At 39.0% G+C, this 25,848-nt stretch overlaps 5 protein-coding genes across 5 annotated transcripts; 4 read left to right on the top strand and 1 right to left on the bottom strand.

Moving 5' to 3' along the window:
* The first annotated feature begins 1,642 nt into the window (after positions 1-1,642).
* rbm12bb (RNA binding motif protein 12Bb) lies at positions 1,643-6,463 on the top strand. The gene is made up of 2 exons (XM_061050523.1): positions 1,643-1,763; positions 4,284-6,463. Exon 2 carries the CDS (start codon positions 4,306-4,308, stop codon positions 6,001-6,003), a length of 1,698 nt encoding a protein of 565 aa, XP_060906506.1. The 5' UTR covers positions 1,643-1,763; positions 4,284-4,305; the 3' UTR covers positions 6,004-6,463.
* A 657-nt stretch (positions 6,464-7,120) lies between these two features.
* Positions 7,121-10,509, top strand: gra (granulito). The gene is made up of 7 exons (XM_061050515.1): positions 7,121-7,262; positions 8,219-8,298; positions 9,117-9,175; positions 9,391-9,448; positions 9,679-9,785; positions 9,868-9,926; positions 10,186-10,509. The coding sequence occupies exons 2-7, from the start codon at positions 8,220-8,222 to the stop codon at positions 10,211-10,213; spliced, it is 390 nt and encodes a 129-aa protein (XP_060906498.1). The 5' UTR covers positions 7,121-7,262; position 8,219; the 3' UTR covers positions 10,214-10,509.
* Positions 10,510-11,492: 983 nt separating this feature from the next.
* Positions 11,493-16,137, top strand: upp1 (uridine phosphorylase 1). The gene is made up of 8 exons (XM_061050516.1): positions 11,493-11,646; positions 11,904-12,015; positions 13,040-13,151; positions 13,264-13,422; positions 13,550-13,664; positions 14,799-15,008; positions 15,130-15,276; positions 15,376-16,137. The coding sequence occupies exons 2-8, from the start codon at positions 11,975-11,977 to the stop codon at positions 15,525-15,527; spliced, it is 936 nt and encodes a 311-aa protein (XP_060906499.1). The 5' UTR covers positions 11,493-11,646; positions 11,904-11,974; the 3' UTR covers positions 15,528-16,137.
* Positions 16,138-17,622: 1,485 nt separating this feature from the next.
* stmn2a (stathmin 2a) lies at positions 17,623-21,804 on the top strand. The gene is made up of 5 exons (XM_061050518.1): positions 17,623-17,779; positions 19,558-19,653; positions 19,823-19,995; positions 20,121-20,312; positions 20,406-21,804. Exons 1-5 carry the CDS (start codon positions 17,761-17,763, stop codon positions 20,463-20,465), a joined length of 540 nt encoding a protein of 179 aa, XP_060906501.1. The 5' UTR covers positions 17,623-17,760; the 3' UTR covers positions 20,466-21,804.
* A 908-nt stretch (positions 21,805-22,712) lies between these two features.
* LOC132983943 (hairy/enhancer-of-split related with YRPW motif protein 1-like) lies at positions 22,713-25,366 on the bottom strand. Its single transcript, XM_061050517.1, has 5 exons — positions 25,190-25,366; positions 24,958-25,030; positions 24,769-24,852; positions 24,558-24,639; positions 22,713-24,433 (listed from the first exon to the last, which is right to left on the bottom strand). Exons 1-5 carry the CDS (start codon positions 25,273-25,275, stop codon positions 23,826-23,828), a joined length of 933 nt encoding a protein of 310 aa, XP_060906500.1. The 5' UTR covers positions 25,276-25,366; the 3' UTR covers positions 22,713-23,825.
* Between the last annotated feature and the right edge of the window lie 482 nt (positions 25,367-25,848).

Below are 25,848 nucleotides of genomic sequence, written 5' to 3' on the forward strand. Positions count from 1 at the left end.
TAGTGACTCGCATGTAAAAAATATTATCAGATAAGATATACTTTATTCATCCCAGCAGGGGAATTTATGTGTTCCAGCAGCCAGGATACATACAAACACACATAACAAATATATACATACATATCCCACTCATGCAAAAAAACATGAGCCCACAATACATAGCCAGGATAAAAGTGTTATGGATGGTCCATGTGCAGGTCCAAGTAGCTGTTACTCATAGATAACAGTACAAAATACTAGCTCTGCCAGTGCATAGTATGATAGATAAATAAAGATTATTAAAAAGCAGTCAAGTGTGCAAATATACAGTTTGATATATGCAGCTCAGGCTAAAGTTTAAAAGTTTAAATGTCTTCTGTCCTTACTTAAAGGGGAGTCGTTATAAAGTGCAATTGCAGTAGGTAAAAAAAAAAAGTATTTTTAAATCAGTTGAAAATTAAAGTATCTAGACTGTCTTTAAAAAAATCTATTTGCATCACGGTATAGGCAGCTCATCCCGAAAAATGTGTCTACCCGCCTGCCACAGCCTGAGGGACTCAAGGAGAACGTCTAAATCAGGGGTGGGCAACTGGCGGCCCGGGGGCCACATGCGGGCCCCCATCAACCCTCAATGTGGCCCTCAGGTCAATTTTGACATTAATTGGAAACATGACAAAATCTGCCATGAAATCATGAAAACCAGAAATATGTCCATAATAATATTTGATCACTGGTATATGTTGAGTTAAATTTGAGACATAATTGACTGGAATCGTTTTTGTATTCTACAATTTGGCCCCCTGGCAGTCAGAATTAAATGAATGTGGCCCCTTGCTGTGACCAAAGTTGCCCATCCCTGGTCTAAATGGTATAACATTATTGGATCTTATGGAAAGTATGGGCTGAAGCTTACCACTGAGTTCTTTATGACCGTGTGTTATGATGATATAAGGAAGACATCTGATAGCTGTAGCATTCTCTGAAATCACCAGTGTGAAATATTGTTACAGAGTGTTTAGTCAGGACACATGTGTTAAAAGTGCAAACCCTACATCTTGAAAAGGAGTTGCATCGAATACATTTGAGACTTATGGCAAAGGGTTAAAACTGTATTTGTAGGTATAAAGCAGCTTTTGAAAAAAACTGACTGGATTCGAGAATGCATGAAGGGTTAATTGCAATTCGTTAGTAGAATAGAATAGAATAGAATAACTTTATTGATCCCAAACTGGGAAATTGTGGCGTTACAGCAGCAGGTTATCCAACACACAATATGAGTAAAAAACTCAATGTTAGCAAATCTAAACACAATATAATATTAAATACAAAGTAAATAAGTACTAAAAATATCAAAACTAAGAATGTGAATATATACAACCAGGATTTAACTAAGCATTACTAGTCTTAAATAGGAAGATTAAATATGGAAGATTGAATGTAAATGTGCAAAAACAGAGTCGTAAATGGTTGTAAGGAGGAAGGAGGAAAAAAGTTGTATTCAAATATTTGCGTAGTATCCAAATATTTAAGCGTACAACAATATACATTAACTTTTCCAAAAAAAATAAAGACGCTACATTATGAATGTAAGTAAACTCCGTAGCAGCAGGTGGCGCCGTACACCTTTCACGATTGCTTCCAGCCCGCCGTTAGAAGTGACGAAGAAGAAGAAGTTACCAGCGGAAGCAGAATCATTTCGGGGGAAGAGCTACATGAATTCACGCTTGATCTAAATTCTACTGATACTCTCTATTTTGTTCGAGAAAAGTGTACTTATCACCTGTGTAAGTTTTGTTGAATGCCAGGTCGCCATATTTCGTGCTTTTAATGAAGAAAACAGGCTCATTGTCGCCGGTCAGCGTTGGACGTGAAAGCAGCTAATGCTAATGTCAGAGGCCTTGTAGGCCACACAGCTGTCCGTGTTCGACATGTTGCGTACCTTTGTTTGAAAGCGGCATCGCCTATATTTGCCTTCAAAGTTAGATTTGTGTTCTTTTGTCGCTTACCTGGAAGTAACAATTTGTAATTGAATGCCGCAAATTAGACAAACCTTGGCTGGTTTTATGTACTTCCGTCATGACCGTCCGATGACTTTTACTATTAGCAGTGGCTGTAATTGTCCTGGTGAGATTTAGGTCGGGTCGGATGAAGGTTGACTGTTTCTGCCGTCGTTTTATTAAAGGAATGATCGCATATCTAACAAGTAGGTATACGATGTAGTTGTTGTGGGGCATGAAATGATATTCAGAGTTATTGATACAGACTACTGCATTCACTGAGGTGAATATGTGTCACCATGGCCTGATGGGGAGGGTCTGCAGCTCTCTGATTGTTATTCATTTGTTTTGGATTTTGTTGTGAAGGTCCTAAACTTACATGCCTGTTACAATGAATGATTATGGTTTTTTGATAAAGCATTAGTTCGATGTTGTTGTATGTCTGTTTGCTTAGAAGGCATAGTCAATAGCTTTTTCCTAAAAAAAAAAGAATATAAACTTAAATTAAAGAAATGCTGCTCAAGCAGTTATGGGCCTCAATACATGTGTGGTGCTGACTGTGTCTGCAGAGACCCCATCCTCTGCCTGTGTTTTGATGTTTTCTGGGTGGGGAGTGGATGTATTTCTCCCAATGACAGTGCGCAGGTGAGTCAAGGAATGGTTACGATTCATCAATGGGACACGTTTCAAACTTGGCGATTGTGATGGACGTGGACGTAGCGGCAAAGAGAAAATATAATCATATGGAGGCAAAAGGCCAAGCGGATGAAGCTTGTTACGAAACAAGGGTGAACCGTAGGACCTTAGCTTTCAACCGTGGACGAGGATTTGGCCTGCTTTCTGTTGGACAGGCAGGTGTCAAACACTGGCGGTTAGCTTGTGCTTGCTTGCTAAATTATCCGATTTTCCATTACATCAAGTGTAATAGGCCTATTCTCAGGGTGCTTGCAGTGTAGCTACAAGCAGTAGACCTACACCCTAAAGCCCTGCAATTGGCATGCACTTCTGGTGGCAATGAGCCCAGGAGGAGGGGCCTAGATTATATATTGTTTAAAAGCTGCAACGACTACCTTTCATGACTAGACGTTGTTGTTGGTTTTTTTTTTAACCATTATTGTGGTGCTCATTGTTGTTATATTGAGTTTGTTTTGGTCATATGAATTTGCTGGCTTTGTGTTGCAATGGTATGGCCTGATAATACAGATATCTTTGATTTCTGTTTCTTTTTTTTAAATCAAGGCCTTGAATAGTTCGTCCTCTGCCTTTTTTTAATGTAATTTTAATTTAATTTTAATGTTTGGGTTTGTTTTGGTTGACATGAGATGTTTATTGGTGGGGAGTGGATGCATTTCCCCCCAATGACAGCACGCAGGTGAGTTAAAGAGTGGTAACAATTCAGCGATTGGGCGCGATTCAAACTGCCGAATATGATGGACGTGGATTTAGCGGCAAATAGAAATTTAATCAAAGGGAGGCGAAAGGCCAAACTGTTACTGATGATTGTTCGCTGAAAGACTGGCCATTTTTAATGGTTAGAGTTTTTCAGGATCATTTTGCCACCAAACAACCAAGAGCAGAGTCAATGTAGGGGGAGGACATAATTTTCATAAGATTGTGGCTATTGGTGAGGCCTTTGTGGACTGTTATAATCTGGGGTGGTCACTGTATTAGCCTTCAGAGGTTTCCACACATAGCTCTGCTAAGTTGTTTTATAAACAATTAGCGTATGAATGACTCTCCTTTGTAAACTGCTTAAGAAAGTAATGCTTTCTTATCAAATTTAAGTGCATTAGTTGCACTTATTAATGAATGGTTAAAAAAAGTGGTTTGTGGTGGTGTTGTTCAAAATATATTCTGTGTAGTAACTGAATATAATATGGCTTTTTTCTTTGATTCTGTTGAATTGGACAATTGTTCTGTTAAATTGGACTACAGGATATATTTGGTTGCCTGGTGCATTTTGTCTCGCTTGTCAGTTTAACATTAAGTCAGTGTCAGACTGTAAATGTTTGAACTTCTTAATGTACTGGTCAATGCTTCTATTTTTTCTGTCAAAAATATCTATGAACTGGTGATGTCGTATGACGAAGTACAAAGTCCTGCTTGGAACAAATATTAAATGGTTATAATGATTCCAGACTTAATTGTTCGGAAAGTTTTTTTGAAAGCGTCTTTGGTTGGAATGGTGTTCTTAATCCCTCATTGCAAGTTCAGTCCAGTGGTGTTGTAATGGAATACCTGGAAATCGAGTCTCAGCGACAGAATCTGTGTTGGAAATAATACTATTTTACACCCTTCTGTCTGCAGGCGCTGTTGTTTGTGCACCAGTATGGCAGTCGTCATCCGTTTACAGGGACTGAGGACCAACGCAGGATCAGAGGATATTCGCAAGTTCTTCACTGGCCTCAGAATTCCTGATGGAGGGGTGCATATTATTGGCGGGGAGCGGAATGAAGCTTTCATAATCTTTGCTTCAGATGAAGATGCGAGAAGAGCCATGACACGGTCACAGGGTGTCATAAAGGGTTCGCCTGTTTCATTGCTACTAAGTAGTAAAACAGAAATGCAGAACCTGCTTGAGAGAAGTACAAAAAGTGCAGAGCTAGATCAGAAGAGGAGACTTGAGGAGAATGCAAGACGTGCCAGAAGATCTATGGACCCTGAGGTTGGCAGGAGACCAGTTAGCAGATCGGATCATACCCCTCCCCCCCAGCACCAGGTGGCTTCAAGCAGTATTGATGACTTGTTTTTGTTTCTAAAAGGAATGCCTTTCTCTGTGACTGAAGAGGAAGTCCGTGACTTCTTCAGTGGTCTAGTTGTCGATGACATAATATTGTTTAAGAATCGTAAATGTTTAAAGAGCGGGAAAGGTATTGTCAAATTTGCCACAAGCCAGGATGCATATGAAGGCCTGAAGAGGGATAGGCAATATATACAGTCAAGGTATGTGGAGGTTTCCCGAACAACAGCAGATGATTGGTGCTGGGCTGGTGGTACCTTGTCATTGGCTTGCAACGTGGATAACTTTGTAAGGGAAAGATCACCGATTCGCCATCAGAGAAACCCACAACATCATGCAAGGTCCCAATCACCTGTGACCAAGAGGCCAAGTGTTTCTTCTGATGATGAGTACTGCGTTTTGGTGGATAATCTGTCCTACACAGTGGAAAAAGAAGACATTAAAAAGCTCTTTTGCAATGCAAACCTTGAGGATGGCCAGATCCTGCACCTTCTTGACAGTGATGGGAGAAGAACCAGATCCACATTTGTGCTGTTCAGGAGTCTGCGAGATTATTGTGATGCCTTAAGTAATGAAAAAAGACTGTTTGAAAACCGTTGGGTTTATACCCGCCCAATTTCAAGAGAGAAAATGATAAACCTTCTGGAATCTCAGGGCATGGGGGACAGACCGTCTAGTAACTCTGAAAGGTTTCAGGAGAGGCCTCCATCTCAACCCAGAAATGGACAAAGTTTTCGGGGGTCGGAAGTGTTAGTGAAATGCGTTTCACGGTCTCATATGCAGCAGTTGGGTTTCGAGCCATCAGTGATGCAAGAGAAAACGATGCAAAACCCACTGCCAGGAGAGGAGCAGTACTCGCGCAGGAGCAGTATGGCATCCTATTGTCCTGGTGACACCGAGTACTCCGACTCCAGGATTCCTTACGATGGCGATCTTCAAATGGGCTATGCACAGGCTCAAATCAATGATGAGCCCTTTGCAGTGGGTTCACATGATTCACGAGGCAGGGGTAGTGGCATTCGGGGTATGCAGAGTTTGAGAGTTGATGGTCCTACCTGTGTACAGCTACTTAACTTGCCGTTCCAAATCAGAAGGGAAGAGATCTATGACTTTTGCTACGGATATGAGATTATCCCTGGATCTGTCTCACTGCAGTATGAGCAAAGTGGAAGATCTAAAGGCTCTGCGACTGCAGTGTTTGAGACTCGGCAGGAGGCCCAGAAAGCAGTTGAGGAACTGAGTGGAAGATCCATTGGTCCAAGAAGAATACAGCTGTTACTTGTGTAAAAGTGAAATTGTTTTTCATGTCAACTTACATGCCCTACCACTGCGAGTCTGACATTTATGCTGTTGATAAAGGCCAAGTTGATTTAAGGAAAATAATTGCCCTTCCTCCCTTTTTCTGATTAAGCTGGCATGGCTTTTTTGATTATGAAAACTGAAAATTAGGCTCTCTATATATTTTTTTCCCTTTTTCTCTGAGGTTGGTATGCAGTTCTTATTTTACTTTGACATTCGAGTGTTTTAGTTTTCTCATAGAAGTATTATTGTTTAACTTCCAATCATGTACATGTACATTTATTTTTTTTGTACCATCTGTGGTTAGTTATTTTTTTTACATACAAAAATACACAATTTGAATTGTAAGTACTTCTCAAATCTTTGTTTGTGCAAATAACTCTGCTCGCTGACATTTTCATGATGTATCTTTCTAGAATGCAGATGATTAAAAGAGAACAATTGGAGACCCGTGTGTGTTTTTGTATTCATAGTCATACCAGTAAATTCATATTAAGTCAAGTGTTAACAGTAGCTACTTCTTTCTAATAAACACCCAACAGTCCCAGAGGAAGCTTTAGAACTTAAATCAACAAAAAGAGTGACCACTTTAATTGTCTATATAATGTGCATTTTAAATATTGTGCTCCCCTCTTCCTGTAGATGAAAATGCATCATCAAAGGTCTTGGAAGTTCCATGGTGAAAAAAATATTTGTTTAAAAATACATGTGGTAAATTAAAGATCTGTACATCATCTCAAAATGAATCACTTAAATGTCAGATCTTAAGATTTTAGCTGATTGAACAATTGCGGATACAAGATGAACAGGTAACCTTATCAACTTAACAGCTTTGATCCACAGCCCCCCACTGAAAGATATATATATACAGGAAGGAAATATGTGATTAACACATTAGTCATGATAATGTTTAGACAATTTACTGTTAACACAATTCCGCGTACCATTTCTAAACAGAATTTTACAATTACACATTTCAAGAGTTGGACGAATGGTATCAAATATTAAGAATCTGCAGTATGTTATTTAAACCATAAATGGTCATGATTTGAGGGGAGTTTCCCCTCCGTGATCTGACCGCTGTGTTCAATCGCAAATGCATTGTCAGTGTCAGTTTATCCTGAAAACTGCATGATACACATTTTATGTTGGAGGTCGTTTCCCGGAAGTTACTGATGTGCTTCTCTCATGACGCCGGTGTGGTGAGAGGCAGAAGGCCACGCCGAGGGACTTCAGTAGAGCCACAGGTGAATAATTAAATGTGTATTTAACTTATTTAGTAAAAATACAAAGTCCAAGTCAGGAAATCCTAAATTTCTGAGTAGTGTCTTTGTTTGTGAAAGTTACAATTCTTATTTGAATTTGCTTGATTCAACGCAGAAATCGTTGTACTTGTGCATCGCTGTGCTGTTTCACATGACAGCAAGTTTATAACTTTTTTTTTTTTTACCAGTTTCTGTCTGATTGTATTGATACGATAAGATGTGGAGACACAGTGCTGTCTGTAAACGAAGCAGTGATGCTATATTTATATATTTAACAGAACCGTATGGTAGCAGCTGGTCGTTATCATGATGCACTGCATGGCCACAAATGTCTGCCATTTAAACATTTTTGCAAAGAGCAACACAATTTTCCCCTGCGGTCTTCCAAAGTTGCTTCTGTACACAAAAAGGATGGTTTTGAAACCGTGTCTGAAGAGCTCTCATTTGTCAAGTGTACACGGGAGGTAAATGGATGGGTAGTTAGCTGAACAGTCAACCTGTCGTTTCTCAGTTCGCCAATCTCAAAGGTTTTGTTGAATTTCTGATTAGCTAAGCTTTGATGCTAACCCCACTCAACTCTTCACTGACTGTTTAGTTTTCACACCGTGTAGTTTCACAGTTAATCAAAGCAGAATAACTTAACGACACTTTAAAATTACGTATGGTACTTTTCATCAAGCCAATAATTGTTTTTACATGTATGTATTCATGTCTATCTAAGAGTGAAGCCTTGAATCCTAATAGAATCCTACTTTTTCATCTTGCTTATTTCCGGACAGGACCATTAATAGTATGCTGTATTTTCTGGAAAGAAGTAAAAAAAAAATAATGTCCTATTGAAATATGAATGACGTCTCCCTTCAAGAGCACAGTATGACGTTAGAAAAAAAGTCCTTGTGTGGTCATTTTAAAACATGTCTGACTCTCAATGACGCCAGGATGGAGGTATCGAGGAGACGAGTCCTGCAGAAACATCTGGAGCCTGCCAGGCCTCTGCGTCGCATCCATGTTGACATAGGTAAGCAGTCTTCTGCAGTTAGTCAAACTTACAGGAATGGATCAAAGTATTTAATTCATTCATTTCAAACATTTTATTTAAGCCATGGAATTCATTGAGGTTTCCCTAATAATATACAATGATGTCGAGATACAAAAAGAGATGATTCTCAGCAGAAATCAATCACACACTGTGGTGAAGTGGTTTGAGATCATTTTCTTAATTTGTCCAAGAGAAACAAGAGTGCCCACAGTCAGTAGAGAGAGTTTATTAGGGTCTGGAGGCTCAGTTCAGCAGATATGTTATACAGTATGAGACGGGGAATGTCCAATAAGGGATTCATAGATAAAGAGGTGCATGTTCATCATGCCTCTGTGCCAGAGAAGATCAACCACTTGGTTATACATATTAAAATAGTGTTATAGGGGTCTACGGTTTTGAATCCAAGAGCAAGAGTAATAAACTGAGTCTAGGCCTTATAAGAGTGGTAGCAGAGACATAATATCTCCATAATCGAGGACTGACATGAAGACTGCTTCCACAATACTTTCCCCTACATTGAAGAGGGAAGTTAGCTCTGCCGCTGAACAGAAAGTCAAGTTTCTGCTGAAGTACGCAGTGAGATTTTCCACATGGTGCTTAAATGTAAATGATTCTTCCAGCCTACAAAGATATTTATGTACTGTGACCGTTACAATACTGCTGCCATTAAGTGTGGATAACTGTAGACTGTTAAAATCAATATATTATTTCATTTAAAAAACATATTAACAGTATTCATTTGAAATGATTGTTCTCGTATAATGACCTTCTGATGTGGGATTTTTCTTTTCTTTTAGAGCCCAATAAGAATGCCGCTACATGTGCACAGGCATTGATCAGAGAAATAAATCGAGAGGTAAGACATGCGAGAGAAGGATGTATCTTATCATATTTAGCATTTTAATTTATATTTTACCATTACTGCTTGAATTATTATTGTGAAAAATCATTTTTTATAGTGAATCATTTACGCTGTAAATCAAAATTGTTGCAGGTTTGGCTTTATTACAAAAACATTTGCCTTTTGAATTGTTGGTTCACACAGTTATCGACTGATGTTGTGCTTTTTAGACAAATGTTGATATAGAGCAGTTCTTCAAGATTGTCAACCTGCACAAACCAAAAGAAGGTAAGACACCGGGTGTTTATTGATCACCATTTAAATGTAGGAATATCTGCTCATCATCCAGCCTCTATTGTAAAGTCACTTACTATAGACTGGTGAATTTATTTGAATGTTTTTACTCTACTGGTTGAGCAGAAGAGTCCTGCATTGTCAGAGAAACAACATCCTTTTCCCATTTTTTGGTTTGCGTGATTTAAATTCCTTTGTTGATTTTAACACTTAAATGTATTTAGGGAGAATATCTTACTCCAGGGATTTTTTAATCGGTCTGGCGAGTTGTCCTGAGGCCAGGAGAAAGCCAGAATACCTTCCTGAGCATCCCATAGTCTTACCTGAGGCAGTAAGTTAGTTGTTCAGAATAATAGAATATTATAGTACCCATACTGTTGGGAGTGAGTTGTGTTTTTATTCTGTGTCAACAGAGGGATCTGGGGCACCTAAGGTTTCATGACATGAGGAGGAATGGGGGAAAAGAAGAAATGTAAGTTAGCAAAAAATACTTTCTAGATTTAGATATGAATGCAAGGAGGATTGATTTAAACACATATTGGTGTTAAACATTGATTTCAAACTACAGTTCCTCTGTGTGTAAACTTTCAGTATATATCCTGACTGTATGCTTTACTATGGATGTGAATGCATTTAACTATGTAGAATCAACTGTGGTATCTTATTACATTCAGATACAAACATGAGAAGGATGGGGGGAAATGACTCACTATTTGTTTCTCTGTTTTTAGGATGGAGGAGAGGCTTCACTCACCTTGAGAAATTTGCACAGATGTTCACTATGCCAAAGAGAGTTTGAATCGTTTCTTCTTGTTTTTCTTGGTGAATTTAATTTAATTTGTTACATTTTTATTTGCATGTTTATTATTTTGATAACAGTTTGAACTGAAGTTGCACAAATTAATAATATAAAACACCACTTTATTAGCTTGAGTGTGAATACTGCTTGCATTGTTTGCTGTGTACAATTTTGGCTGAAGTAAAGTATTTATATTTTGTTTAAAAAAAAAAGCTTTGAAAATAAGATATTGAAGGTGACTTTTGGTGCTAATGTTTTCATTTGGGTCAGAATGATGTTTGGCATCAGAAGTATTAGCAGGAGTAACATACTGTACACATTGTGATTCAGCATGTCTTACTAAACATGTTTACATCCCTTATAAAAGACAGTTTGTCATCATCAATGTTGTGTGCTGCCTTTTTCTTTCTGACATGTACATTACGTTTTAAGCTGCAACAATTAAGATAATTATATTAACAATGTATGGAATTACTGAATATTGTACACCATATTTATGCTTCTTTGAGCTAATAGTTATCCTCTTTTCCAGTCTCCACTGGCAAGATCATGGATGATTTTAAACAGATGGCACCTTAAGCTATTTTCAACCAATGAAATGTACTTTTTTATTTTTATGAATTGTGAAAAATAACGTGTTTAATTTCATCACAGTATATTCATTGAGTCTACAGCTAAAAAACACATTTGAGTGAACTGGATACTTTTAAAGGTTACAAACCTCAGTGTCTACTTCTATAAGAATTATTACCTCCTAAATGCATCTACATTTTGCAGGGTTTTTTTTTACATTAAACCCATGCAATTGCAATGCATTTCCCCCTCATATTAAATTGAGAATTAGCCTATATCAAATACCTGGTAATACTTTAACACAATGATATGTATTTGAAGGCACATAGTAAAGCCTATCCTTGCATATATCAAGCCCAATATGTAAAAGGATATTAAACATTCAACCTTCAAAAGAATGTTCTTTAGCAATTTGCACTTAACAGGAGTATAGTATATGATAAAACTCCAGGAACACTAATCTGGGTTGGTCAGGTGCGTTTCAGAAAGGTTATGTAACGTAGGCTACTTTTCATCAAAAATAAAATCGAACTTTTCAATTGAGCAACAAGAACTCATATGTCATAGGACATTTTACAACATCCTGCAATATCCTCGAGAGATTGACACACGTCAAGTACGTGACTAGAGGCACAGCAGGCTACAGCAGGCTACACTACAGCAGCCTTTAACACAGGAGTAGGATGTTACGCGTGTGACGCAAGTTGACGTCGCGTCATTGTGGACAGAAGCCCGTGCCCCACGTTACGGTGTCGACGTGAGATGGTCAGAAAGTAAAATTGATTTGTTAGTACCAGGAGAGAACAGCAGCATTTTCAAGGTATGTTGCCCGGCGTTTGTCATGTAGCGTTTTTGCTTTAATTTTAATATTGGCTTAAATTGAAGGAAGTCATTGAACTGTCGTTTGATGGCGCTGTGAGCGACAAAGTGTCGGTGTGTGATAAAAGTTCTGACTCATTGTAATGCTAATAACTTGAAATATTGTGTCTTTAATGTGCAACTTAATTACGTCAAAGGTAAGGCTAATTCACTTCAACTCTTCATTTAAGGTGTGCTTTTTTAAATGTAACGTTTCAGGTTTCGTCGGATTTTGGAGGTGGTCTCGGACATTGGGTCGTTTTTTGACGGACACAGCTGTTTTCAGGAAGATGGATCCGGAGGACAACACGAGTACCGCATCTTGCAAAAGGTGAGAAGGTCTAGTCCAGTATCAGTTGTGTCCTAACTATTTTGTGTAATGAAGTAGGCCTAAAATATTTTCTATAACCTCCCCAACAAACATTTAAATCAGGAAACTACTGGGTGTGTGGGGGATATCATGGCACTGGCTTTTTCCTGACAGGGGAAGTCTTTTTTTACCTTAATGATAACACATTCAGGATGTGATAAGCACACACAAATGTTGATCCTGCAGAGGTTATTGTAGCCTTTGCTAAACTAAACTAGGCTACATTTTACATGTCAGACGTCCTTATTGTTATCAATGCACATTAGAAGAAATAGGCATTAGTGGCGATACTGATACTAGGTCTGTTCACTCTAAGTACAAAAGTAAACACACTTTTAATTAAACATTAAAACATGAGCAAATATATCTATTGTAACTACTCAGTATACAGTGGACAAATAGTTTAGACTGACTACCAACATCCAGAAAAACAGTCTTTAATCAAACAGATTGAAAGGACTTTAATGGAGGGTTGATTACATGGATGACTATATTGTTGTTGTTTTTGATTGAAATAGTTTCAACCTGATAGACTGAAAACTGAATAGGCTATGTATAGTAGGCAGGTATGTGGGAGCCTTTTGGATTATTGTGCCTCGTATCTTTTCGTGTGGCTGCCCTGAGATAATGACTAAGTAGGAAATTAAACCATAATCAGGAAGGATACACAGACTTCCTTATTAATGCGTTATGTTTGCAACACTTTTCAGCATGAAAGTAGTACGGATGAAAACATTTAATATATCGTGGTCAATCAATCAATGGCTTTTCAAAACTAATTTTGAATCACTGGGTGCATCACAAATGAATACCCCACCCTTCTTGGATGTTGATGCAAATACACTCAAGTCAAAAGCCCCAAATCTTATTACTCAACGATTAAAGCTAGATAAAACAGAGTAAATGAGAAACGTCAAGACATGGCTGTACAGTATGGATATCAGGATAAGACTGACACTTCTGATTCTTTTTTTTTACCCCTAAGCCCCGTTTGTGTGCACAACCCCCACCTGGATTCACTGAAAGATGACATCTTGTACCACTTCAGTTTAGGAACTGGAACACACAATCTACCTGCTATGTTTGGTGATGTCAAAGTAATGTCTTTTTGACAACTTCGTCATTCATTAATAAAACATAATCTCCTAATCATTATCATGTGACTCATTAACTTTAGGTGTCAATTTGACATGTTTTTCATTCTTTCAGTTTGTGTGTGTTGGGGGCAGTCCTTGGAGAATGATGTCATTCATTAAGTACATTGCTGCTGAGCTCAAAATGGAGGACCCCAAATCTGAGTACCCCAATATATGTGCTGGAACAGACCGATACGCTATGTACAAAGTTGGCCCTGTGCTCTCTGTCAGTGTATGTATGAACAAAATGCTTATTTTTCAACAATTGCTGTACTGCTTATACAAGTAGCCCTTGTAAGTTGTTTAAAAAAAATAAAATAAAACAGATGTATGTGACATGTCTGTGTTTTATTTTGCAGCATGGGATGGGAATCCCATCCATCGCCATAATGTTGCATGAGCTTATAAAGCTCCTCCATCACTCACATTGCACAGATGTGACCATTATTCGCATTGGGACATCAGGCGGAATAGGTGAGCTTATTATTTGTAAATATGTTATTTTGTTTTTGTTTACCTTGGTGCTCTGTGATGTTCATCTGTTGATCATTCATCTGATTCATTATCAAACCAAAAAATACTGCTCAAACTCCCTGGATGCAGATTCTCTTGGGATTCTTTTAATGAGTTAAATGAACAGATTTAAAAGGAATTTCTTCACCTGACCACACCTTAAGTCAGGTGTGGGTAAAAGTCCTTCCATGAGATTGTATCAGATATGACATCCAGTGAGGATTCCACCACTTTATGAGCCAGATCAGGGAAATGAAGAATAAGTGAGCAATGTTTAACTAACTGTAACATCATTAAACTTTGAACTTTTCTTACCTTACAGACCAAGCTCCCTTGCTGCTGGTGTGCCATTCAGCATGCATTTGACTAAACTCAGAGTAAACTCACTCACAAGTAATTGCCTAACTGTGATTGGCTGCTCTGGAACAAAATACTATTAGTTTACCTTTTTTTTTTACACAAGAGGGAACCCAAGGTCGTTGAGTTTTTGAGCACTGTCATCCTTATCTTTGTAGTTTTTATTGATCACTGATGGCACTTCTTCTTTTTCAACATTAAAAAGGGAATTTTGTTTAACCCACCCAGCCATCTTGGATTACTTCTTGGTTTGCCAGGCAAACAGCAAAACCAACAGGTATTACAGGAAGTAACATGGAAGTAGGCAAGCAAAGTGGTTAAAATACAACGTCCTTTTTTAAACGCTCCACGACCAGAAACGTGGTAAAACTAGGATACATATTGGAGATGCTTTTAAAAAATGGAGAGAGGTTAGAATGTAGAAAAGGTTTCAGGACTGATGCAGGGCTAGCTAAACACTGAAGCTTCATTGCCCACGTGCACATCAACCCTAGCGAGAAGGGGACAGGGGGAGACAGCTCTCTCCAGTGTTTAAAATACAGACTGCAGTACCAATTTTAAACACTACGTGTCAGAGTTACACATTGCTCCTTTAAGAATGACTTTCAATGCATTTGATTAGAAAATCAACATGATATGATCTGTAAATAATAATGTTTATGTCATATATGAATTCGACTTTTGTTCTTTGTGTAGGAGTGATTCTTTTAACTCTCAGCTGCCATTTTTGTTTTTCAGGGCTCGAGCCTGGCACTGTCGTTGTCACCAAGCAGTCTGTTGATGCCACCTTCCTGCCCAAGTTTGAGCAGGTGATCCTGGGGAAGACGGTGGTGCGTAACACAGATCTGGACCAGAGCCTAGCTGAAGAGCTGTTACAGTGCAGCAAAGAGCTGAACCAGTTTGAGACAGTGATAGGCAACACAATGTGCACCCTGGATTTCTATGAAGGTGTGCTATTTGATACATTGATGTTTTTTTACACATTGATCAGCAACATGTACATGGGTTTGGTTGTAATGTGTATTTGCATTCTTTCTGTAATTGTTTCCACATTTGTTCAATCCACCAGGACAAGCCCGTTTGGATGGTGCGTTCTGCTCCTATACTGAGACGGATAAGCAGGACTTCCTTAACAGAGCCAATGAAGCAGGGGTCTGCAATATTGAAATGGAGTCTTCAGTTTTTGCTGCTATGTGCAAGCTGAGCGGTCTACGAGGTGAGAAAAACATCCTCTGTTTTATGTTATGACTTAGACATTTTTTTTCCACAAAACCCGCACGTTGAGTTTCTGATGCTAATTTCTTCTTGTGCACAGCTGCTGTGGTTTGTGTGACACTACTGGATCGTCTGAAGGGGGATCAGCTGAGCAGCTCTAGCGAAGTTCTTCACGATTACCAACACCGTCCACAAGTACTAGTCAGCTGCTACATTAAGAAGCAGCTGAAGGCCAAAGCCGCACGTAGATAAGTGCAACATTTACACACAAGAATACACCAGACGATCAGTGATGTATCTCACATTGAAACTTGTGAAATACTGAATACTTGGTGCAATGCAATAATTCAGCTTTCAAAATTTTTCCATCACACCTTTGATATACGTGAAACAATCACTTTATAGTTCTTCACACGATAAACTAACCTCTCTTTATCATTCCATACCTCTTAAGTTTAGTACACCAGCATGCACAACCTTTCACTTTTGTATCTGAGCATATAATATTCTGTAAGTAGCTGTCTCAATAAATGCTGCCTGTAATCTATTTAACATCTTAAGTACCTTGACCATAACACTTGACCACTTCTTGACCTTTGTTAAGTCTTTGCTTTAAACTGTGATGTATCGATTGAATGTTCCTTGTTTTATAATATTGAAAGGTCCCAATGATAGTGAGTGTTGTTGTTGAACCTTAAAAATATGTATCATCTGAAATATTCCTCTATGCAGAAAGCATGTTAAGTCTGGTTTTTGTAATGTTTTAAAAGTTTCATTTAGTGACGAAAATTTCAACAAACCGTCGTTGACAATGAGAAAAACATCAAGAATGTCCTATCTCTAATAAAGCTCTATCCAGTCAGGTTGACTCTTTTATTTGCTTGCTCATTAGTTTGAAATAGATTCAAATAACAAGATGACGATGACCTCTTTGAAACATAATGTTAGCTGATAAATGTTGAGTATTTCCCCCAAAGCGTGAGTTCATTGTGATCATTTAACTTCAGTCTTTATCAGCCAGTGTATGTCAATCTCTTTGAATAATTTATACTTTAAAACAATAAACCAGTATAGATTTAGAGAATTTAGATTGGTTTCGCCAAAATATCCAATGAGATACAAAGTTATTTTGGGGAAGAGGAAATTTGGCAGTTAGTGATGTACCGAAGAGAGAGAGTGTTTATTTTTTTTAAATAAATTTGGACTTTTATTCAAGTAAATCTTTTCTCAGTTGTATTGATGTTTCAGAGTTAAATTAGCCTTTTAATTAAGATTGTGACGGTAATTACCGCTAGTTGTTTTAAAGACCTGCTAAAGATACAATTTTGGGCTTCAAATACTTAACAAGTGCCTTATGATGGTGTACATTGAAAAACTGGTTCAATTCACCCCACCGCATTGGCATACTTGCCCCTTAGCAAAAAATGTGGGTTTAGTTTAGCAATTTTGGCTAACTTTAGCTAGCTAAATGATTCACAAGAATTCATAGCCTACTCAATGATTCTCCAATGACTTTCTCTTCAATCTATCAAGGCCTTAAAGAAATGATGGGACAGCCAGGGCGTGACAAATCATCCGCTGGCTCATCTTACCCATAGACTGTAAATATTACAGATCTTACCCCACCATCCCTGTTCCACACTTCCACTCTGTAAGATAGCACTGACGTGAAATGATGCATCTGTTAAGCGTCGTTGCTGACAGTTGAAGATATAGTGTGTTGGATGAGTATGAACTATTTATTATTTCCCCACAAAATGGAAATTAAATATTACAGTATTTAACTGTGGTGTCAGTTACCAATCAGGAGGTAGAAGGCGGGACATGCAATTTGATTTGATCATTAGCTTCAACAAAGCTTTTAATTGGTCAACAATTAGTGAACGAGGTTAGTGCAGAATGAGTCATCAGACATTTGCAAAGTTTGACAGGAAGAGAAAATATTGTTATTTTGATGTAAAAATACTCAGATTATTCTTTATTGATATATATTTAGCAGATAAATGAATATTTAACGCTGGATTAAAACCGTGAAATTGTATTTTCTTTGGTACTTTAAGATTGCATTATCAGATATGAATAGGCCTACATTGTTCAATGATTAAAAATGACTAAATGAAAATAATGCCAAATACAGCATTTGCCATAGGCTACTTTTCAAATATGGGCCTACTCTACAAAACAATATAAAGATAAAGAACGATGTGCTTATTGGTCTTGCGCAATAGTCTTACACTTAATTGACTGTCTGTGCTTTTAGGTTGGCTACATGATCATAGCCTGAGTGCTAATAAAAAAAACGCTCCACGCGACTGAGGACCAGAGGACAGAGGGGAGGGTCTGCATGCGCGCTCCCGCTCGTGCCCACCTCCTGTCTGCCATCCGATCCTACCCCGGTCTGTTCGCTGACTCAGTGCCTTAAGCAGCATCACCGATCACCTGAAGAGAGCCACAGCATCCTCTGCGGAGAAAAGTCACATCAGCCATGGCTAAAACAGCAACCGGTAAGCACCTTCAGACTGGTCATGTTATCAGATGCAGGGATGTATGTAAGGATGGATGGTTTAGAAAAAGTGGGTGTAAGGATTGATTGATTATGACGGATGCATCTTTTCTGTATGTCGGACTTGATATTTGTCTACCGGCTGGTGGTCGTGATCCTGTAAAGCCTGCACTAAAAAAAAAAAAAAAATGTTTTTGAAATGATTATGTTCAAGAGAAAGCGACCACTCACCTTCACATTTCTACCACACTGTGGGCCTTTTGTCTCAGCACGAGACTCTGATAACGCAAGCCAACCATCCTCGGTCATTAGGTTACTTTAAAGCCTCTATCATCATCCTCATCTATGTCATTGTATCAGTCCTAATTTGTATCGATCTTTTATTGTGCAACATTGAAAAATGAGTCCATCTGGATCGGTAGCAGACAGCTTTATTTACAACGCCGCACCTGCGCTTCATGCTACAACGGCTCCAACATGCAGCATAATGCAGACGGACCCCACCCAAGATGCTGGGCTGCTCACATTTTAGCCGACAGACAAGCAGAAAGGGCTTCATCAGTCTAACTTTTTTGCTGTAATTAAACCCCAACAGCTGTACCTGTTTAATTTAAAAACGTGTTTTAGTGCCCTGAACGTCTCCTGAAGGTTATTGTTTGTTCTGTTTATTTAATTATGATTGGTCCTGCTATTCATGTCTGCAGCTTTCTTTATTTCTCTCTCAAGATGAATCATCAGCTGTGAAAGATGTGCTGCCTTTTATTCCATAATACATTACTGATGTAAGATGGAATATACAGTTTAAAACCAGACAATAAGATCTAGGACTTAGCAGTGATTCTAGTCTGCGCTGGTCATCTTTTCTGATGGACAGTTATAGGTGTAGGCCAAGCATTAACATATTTGCTTTTTAAGGGTTTATGTAGCCTCTGTTTCAAAAGCATTAATGGTTTCTTAATATAGGCCATTTGTTTGACACCTTTTATAATACACCGAGGTGTTCAGACAGGTTTTATTATGACATGGTGTTAGCAGAGACGTAGCAGAGGAGACAGGTGCACGGCAGGGTGGAGGCAGGCCAGCCTTGCAGCAAGGGGCCGCTTCACAGACTGGCCTTTGCAGCACTGACAATCTGTGGTTCTCTCCATGAGCAGCAAGGTGGGCACTTTGTCAAACACAGAAAAGGCAAGCACAGAAAAAGTGACAGAATGTTGCAGGTGAAATTAAAAATAGTCCGCAAGGGACAAGGCAGAAGTAAAAAAACAACCTACTTCAGATCAAGTGTGAAGTCGAGATCATTAATCATCTGTTTTTGATGGCTATGACTTCAACTCTCAACAGCAGGTTAGTGGTAAGAAAGATAGATATAAATTATTTTAATTGTAGGGGATCATGACACAGGACAAGCAGTAAGGAGTAAAGTTGAAATTCATCATCATGACACACGTGTCTCTACCATTTCACTCATCTTTCTCAGATTTCAATGGGCTTTATTATACACAAGGCAATTCAATCATTTATTGAAATAAGTCACCACTGTCTTACTATATAACTGGCCATAAGGGGAAATGATTTTAGTACACTTACAGAATACATTCAGCCTATGAATTATTAATCAAAGGGCACTTATGTACACTTCAGGCATTAAACAGATCATTAACACAGTAGAAAACGTATTGTTATTATTTCAATGATAATTTTCTCTTTCCTAAACATCTTAATTTGGCAATCTCTTAAGTATGTTTGTGATAATTCTATGGTATGTGTATCATCCAACAGCGTATAAAGAGAAGATGAAGGAGCTGTCCGTCCTCTCCCTCATCTGCTCCTGCTTCTACCCAGAGTCACAAAAAAAGCTTGTGCGTGAGTTTGAAGGTATGGATCAACTCAAACATTGATATTTCAGATCAAAGAAATTGTCCTCCTCTATGGATGTTTAACTGCCTTGCAAATTCAAGCATAAGCAATAATGACATATTATTTGATGTGGTGTTATTGGGCATTGATTTTATTAATGTTCTCTTCATTACATTCTGATTTACAGACATGGAGGTGAAGCCTATAAACAAGCGGGCCTCTGGCCAGGCCTTTGAGGTGATTCTCAAGCCTCCGTCTCCGGTATCAGACGTGGCCCACAACCTCCCCTCACCACCCAAGAGGGACATCTCCTTGGAGGACATTGAGAAGAAACTGGAGGCAGCCGAAGATCGAAGGAAGGTGAGGATTTGATCTGTTTAAATGGCTTTGGGTAGAAGAAATATACAGTAGCTAAAAATTACTTTTTGGATGCCAAAAATTGAAAAAAAAAAACTCCCTTTGTGTGTATTACTTTGTGTTTTCAGTACCAGGAGGCCCAGGTGCTGAGGGTTTTGGCAGAGAAGCGAGAGCATGAGAGGGACGTGTTGCTAAAGGCCATGGAGGAGAACAGTAACTTCAGCAAGATGGCCGAAGAGAGACTGCAGATGAAGATGGACCAGATCAAGGAGAACCGCGACGCCCTTCTGGCAGCCATGATTGAGCGTCTACAGGAGAAGGTAAGAAACGCAGACATCTCAGCTGTTGCAAAGAAAAACAAAGGAAGTCGACCCGAGTTGTTATTCTCACTCTGTTTTTTTGTATTTTTATAGGAGAGACATGCAGCTGTGGTGCGCAAGAACAAAGAGCTGAGGGAAGAGCTGACAGCATGAGCCTCTCACAAGCCCTGACTTCCATGGTCCATCAAGTCCCTCCGACAAGCCCCGCCCCTCACCTTGCCCCGCCCTCACCCTCCTCAGAATGGACACCCAACCCTGGCTGCCCAGAGGTTCGAGGACCTCACCATCACATCACAACACACCACACCACCAGTACACACTACTATCAGTATTATCAGTGGATACAAGCATCAATTACACTTATCTTGTGAGTTGAATGGATTTGATCATTTTAGAGAAAACTATATGGCTTTTCTTTTGTAAATACTGTTTTCTTAAAATCTATCTATCTATCTATCTATCTATCTATCTATCTATCTCTCTCTCTCTATCTATCTATCTCTTCTCTCTCTCTCTCTATGATGGTAGGTGAAGTACGTACTATACTGGTACTGCTCTGTATGATTTCAAACATTTTGTTTGTGATTGATAAATGTTTCAGTTCTTGAAATTTTGACTCTACAACCATTTTTTTGTGTGAAAACTTGGTGTTGTGAGTTGGCTGTAGACTGACATTTTTTGCAGTGCTCCTGATGATGTTATGATGATGATGATGATGATGATGATGATGATGTTTCTGTGTCTTTGTGAGGATTGACGATTGGTGTAAACCTAGACTACAGACTTCTCAAGATAGCAATGTATCCCATCTGTATCTTCCTCACTCATGCACACATACTCTTTTTCAACACGCACGCTTGGAACTAAACAATACGCCAAAATCACACCGTTTCATAAAGTGTCCACTTCCTCTTATGAGCTTATGAACTTGATAGGTGCTTTATTGTTACTATTAAGAATGTCTTTGGCCAATGGGAGCAACTTTCTACACCTGCAGATTCCCTTTTACCCTGACTACTTAATTTCTCAATGGATGGATCTTTAGCCAGATCTCCAGCTCTACACAGTATTTGGGGATTAATCTCTTGAATGTTATGACATCATACTGGTACCTGCTGTTGCTCCCACAATTGATATTGGTAGTGCGAACATGACTTATGTCTGCTTGGGTGTGTGTGAATGAGGATTTACAACCAGGCTTCAACTAGCCTCTGCTCTCTCTAAGGGATGAGATGGAGAATGGATGCAGGATGCTTTACATTCAGCACACTAAACTAGCCTCTTTTTAAAATCCAGTATCACTGATATCTGCCTGCATCCTCTGCTGCTTGTGTTTCTCCCTTCATATATTTCTCTGTGAAAGCTTTGCTGAATAAAGGTTTGGGATTCTGTGAACATATGGCATGCACCATCTAATACTTTTCTGTGCTAAAAGTGGAGGGAAAAATGTAAACTGCAAATAAAAGAACCAGTTATCTACACATCCTGAGAATCATAGTCCTCTCCTCGTTTATTTTTCATTCATTTTCTCTTTACCCTTTGATTATCCATTTGGGTTTCACAAACAATTTCACCACCATGATCTGAAGAAGAAAATGCTCTGCCTACTGTGTGGGACATTTACTCGAATTAGAAGTGTCTCTCAATCAGCAGTAACATGTCTAGTGAAGTCACATTTATCTATAAAGCACATTTAAAAACAGCAGCAGCTGACCAAAGTGCTGTACAGTGCATTAAAGAAACAATATACAGGAGTTTACAATAATTAAAAGAATAAAGAAATAAGAATAAAGCAATAAATAAAACATGATAGAAACTGCCTATTCAGGACCGGATGGCTGAAATGCTAACATGTAAAAAATATGGATAAGGCTGGACTTAAAAGAGTCAACAGAGGGGGGCAGACTTGATGGAAGGGTGAAGGCTGTTCCACAACTTAGGGGCTTTGACTGAAAAGCACGATAACCTTTGAGCCGTGAGCAAGGGACAGCCAGGAGGCCAATGTCAGAAGATCTAAGGTTAAATTTGCAGAGTCACTCATCACAATATCCACGTATGAAGGTGAAACATCAAAACACAAATGTAACAGTTTTATGTGCTATGCACCTACTTCATGAGCTAGTTGGATGTGCAAACACCTCATTTAAAACATCCCGAACCCTAACCCTAACCCAAAATTTGGCTAATCCAAAACGCACAGGCTTTCTCTTAAAGGGTTAAATACATTTGTATTTACATACCGTATAAACTATCTGTATGACAAAGTTTATCCACTAGGTGGCAGTATCAGATTGTGTATTATCGTTTAGAAACCAATCCAAAAGAAGAGCATAAGTTCACATTGTACCAAATACTGATCTGTAAAATAAAACAATAAATACAAAGAGGTAAACAATGTGGATCATTTAAGGATAATCATTTATTTGGAAAAATGTTGATTTAAAATTTTCAATCACGTCCTTATTTAAAGGGAACAAGGTTTGTGTCATTCATCAGCACTTAAAGGACAATATAGATAATATATTATTAAAAAGCATTGAGCCCTCAGGAAGCAAATCACAGGGAGTGATTATCTCCCCCTGAAGCCTAATCTTGAAAAGATGGGAAAAAAAGTAATTTAAACAGTGAAGCCCTTAATATTATGTCACATAGACTAAAGCAGAAAAAAAAACACCATAGACAATAGTTTATTGGTCCAGCTGTCTGTTGTTACTTTTTTAACCGTTTTCCCCAAATGTCCTTATCCTGTTCACACTATTGTCTCCGTTTCAGACTAACCCGGGCTGGTGAGGTCAGGGCAACATTGTAAAGGATTTCCTCTGGCTCTTAATGATTTCCTGGGTATTCATAAGGCAACAATGCTCTCAGATTTGGTTACTTATCTGGCACATTGTAAAGGAATTGCCTTTCAGTCAATAACCCGGGCCTTATTACCTCATAATAAGGCCCGGGTAATAACCTAAAAAGGATTACCGCAGACATTTTCCAACAAGTAATTTAGGAATGTCATGAAAAAAAATCAGCATACACACACTTAAAATAAAAATGTTTAGAGTTAAATGAGCAAATTCTTTTAATGAAATTTTTTACTTTAATTTATTGTTACAAAAATATTACAAATTGATACAAGAAAGAAAGCTTCACATTCACCGGAGGTTAGTTCTACCACAATGGCATTTATAAGTGACCATAAGTGGTCTTAGAAATATGACCTTTACATTTGTGTTTACAATAAATCTATTCATGGCCCATCATTCATATATCAGTTCTCAACCTGGAGACAGTGCATGTTAACTAAATTAACTAAACATTTGAATGAATAACAATATTCAATGAAAACTAATTTTCTTTATAAGGGCAATGGCACGCTGAGAGGAACCCACATCCTTATCCTTTATACATAATAACATAAAATCAGTTGTTTTGTTCCCCTGTGTTTCATAAAGGCCTAAAGGTGAAGCAGGTTGTCCTGCCTGGCACAGCTCAGCTGTCCCCTTCAATCCAGTTGTCAGCTTAAAAGGCCCCAATTTCTGTCCCCCATGGCCTGTAAGGCTTCGTCACGGTGGAGGAGGGGCTTGATGTGCTGAGGGCCGTCGGAGAGACCAGAGGGAAGGCACCGAAGGAGAGGGGGAAGGCCGACAGCGAGGAGAGGGACGAAAGGAGCGGTGGTGAGAGCTTGGATGTTGGCACGGTCAGACTTAGATGCATGGAGCCGTTTGGAGGCACCCTGAGGGACTCTGTGGCGGGCAAGACACTGAGTCTGGATGTCCCAGATGCCTCAGTGGCAGTGGAGGAGGATGTAGAGGAAAGAGAGGAGGAGGAGGGTGGACTACTGTTGCCTCTAGATGCAGGTGTCCTGGCCTGTGGGCGTTGAAGGAGGAGGGGGTGTGGGAGGTGGGCAGGGGCGATCCCATAAGCAGAGCCCCAGGCCAAGTGTTCGAGTCCAGTGTGCACCTCCCTCTGAGAGGCGTAGTTACTGAGGTGGGACACTAGTCGTACACGGAGGGGGTCTGTGTTCTCCCGACTCTCTATGATGCTCAGGAAGCGAGCTGTCTCTGCCAGACACTCCCTGAAGCCAAGGCTGCGGTAATCCTTTGCAAGAGAGTGAGCCTCAAAGAAACCTGAGAGGAGAAGAGGACAAGACAGCAACTAAGACACAGAATACATTTCTTTATTTTCTTATTGTTTTAAGAATGAAAACATTAATTTGTAGACTTATTTTGGCCCAAAACAAGTCTGTTTTACCTTTGCCACCAGACGCATGAAGCAACTTCAAATGGTCCACAGTCATTTGCAAAATTTCTGCTTTTTCCAATTTAGCTGATCCCTGTAAAGGAATCGCAAAAGAAAGGATATTGTCACATAGATATTTCACATCTGGGGTCGATATGGAGAAAAAAAAAACATGAAAGGCAAATCTTGGGCTCTCGATAAGAAGAGGATGAAAGTAACTAACCTGTTTCTCAAAGGCACTTGGCACCAATCTTCTCAACTCTGAAAGGCTGTTATTGATTCTGTCACGTCTCCGTTTCTCAATAATCTGTAAATTGGTTATAGAAACAGAGTAATTTAGGCCCATGTTTGCCAGGAAAACAGAAGGTTATAATAAACAGCAGAGATCATTCTTTTTTTTTTTTTTTTTTACCCCTCTGCGCCTTTTTCTGGCTTGAACTTGTGTCGTTGTGGACGGTGACATCGAGCCGTGGGAATCAAGTTGACTGAAAGGTAAACAAGCAATAGATGTTTTGTTGTTTTTTACCATTAGAGTTAATTAGCAATGGCAAGACAATAACTAAAAATGCACACAAAATAAAGTTGTTTAACCTTAGAACATGTGGATCATGATTATAAAGAAAAAAAAAAATTAAGTTACATACCCATTTTCGTCTCCACTATCCTTCTCCACCTCCACATTGTCGTCCAGGTCGCTGTCAGATGAGCTGTAATTGTGACCCCGCTTCATTTTGCTTCAAGTGTTCAAAAGTAGTCCTGAAAGGGAAAGTCCAGTGTTGCACTGACAGCGGAGACCGTGTTAACTTCAGTCCTGCCTCTGCTCTGATGTTTTTCATATCGCGGGAGGGGGCGTGGTCGGTAGGATGGGGTGGGCGGGGGCATCTGAGTGACGTGTGCACGCGTTACAAAAGATAATCAATGAACATCCCAGAGACTCAGAAGAAAGCTGAAGTGAAGTTGCTAAAACTCATTCCTGCTATGTTGTCAGTCTAGACTAGGATTAAAATTGTTGGGCTTTTTTTTTTCTTTTTAAAAGAGGACTGGTAGGGTATTTTGGATTTTAATATGTAGATATACGACTGTGACTGACCTGTTAACAAATTAATTAAAAATATTTTTTTGTGTCCAAGGTTATTGACTCTTTTTTTTCACTTGTTCCTTTTGTTTATCCTCACTTGCATTTTTTTAAAACAGGCCTATAGGACATACATTTTACCCTGTTCCTGATTATACCTTGTTGCCTTGTTTTGCTGCACTACAGGTGCAGTTTTATGAATCTGCTTTACAGTTGACTGCTGCAATT

Source organism: Labrus mixtus, chromosome 11 (assembly GCF_963584025.1).
Source record: "Labrus mixtus chromosome 11, fLabMix1.1, whole genome shotgun sequence".
Taxonomy (NCBI): Eukaryota; Metazoa; Chordata; class Actinopteri; order Labriformes; family Labridae; genus Labrus; species Labrus mixtus.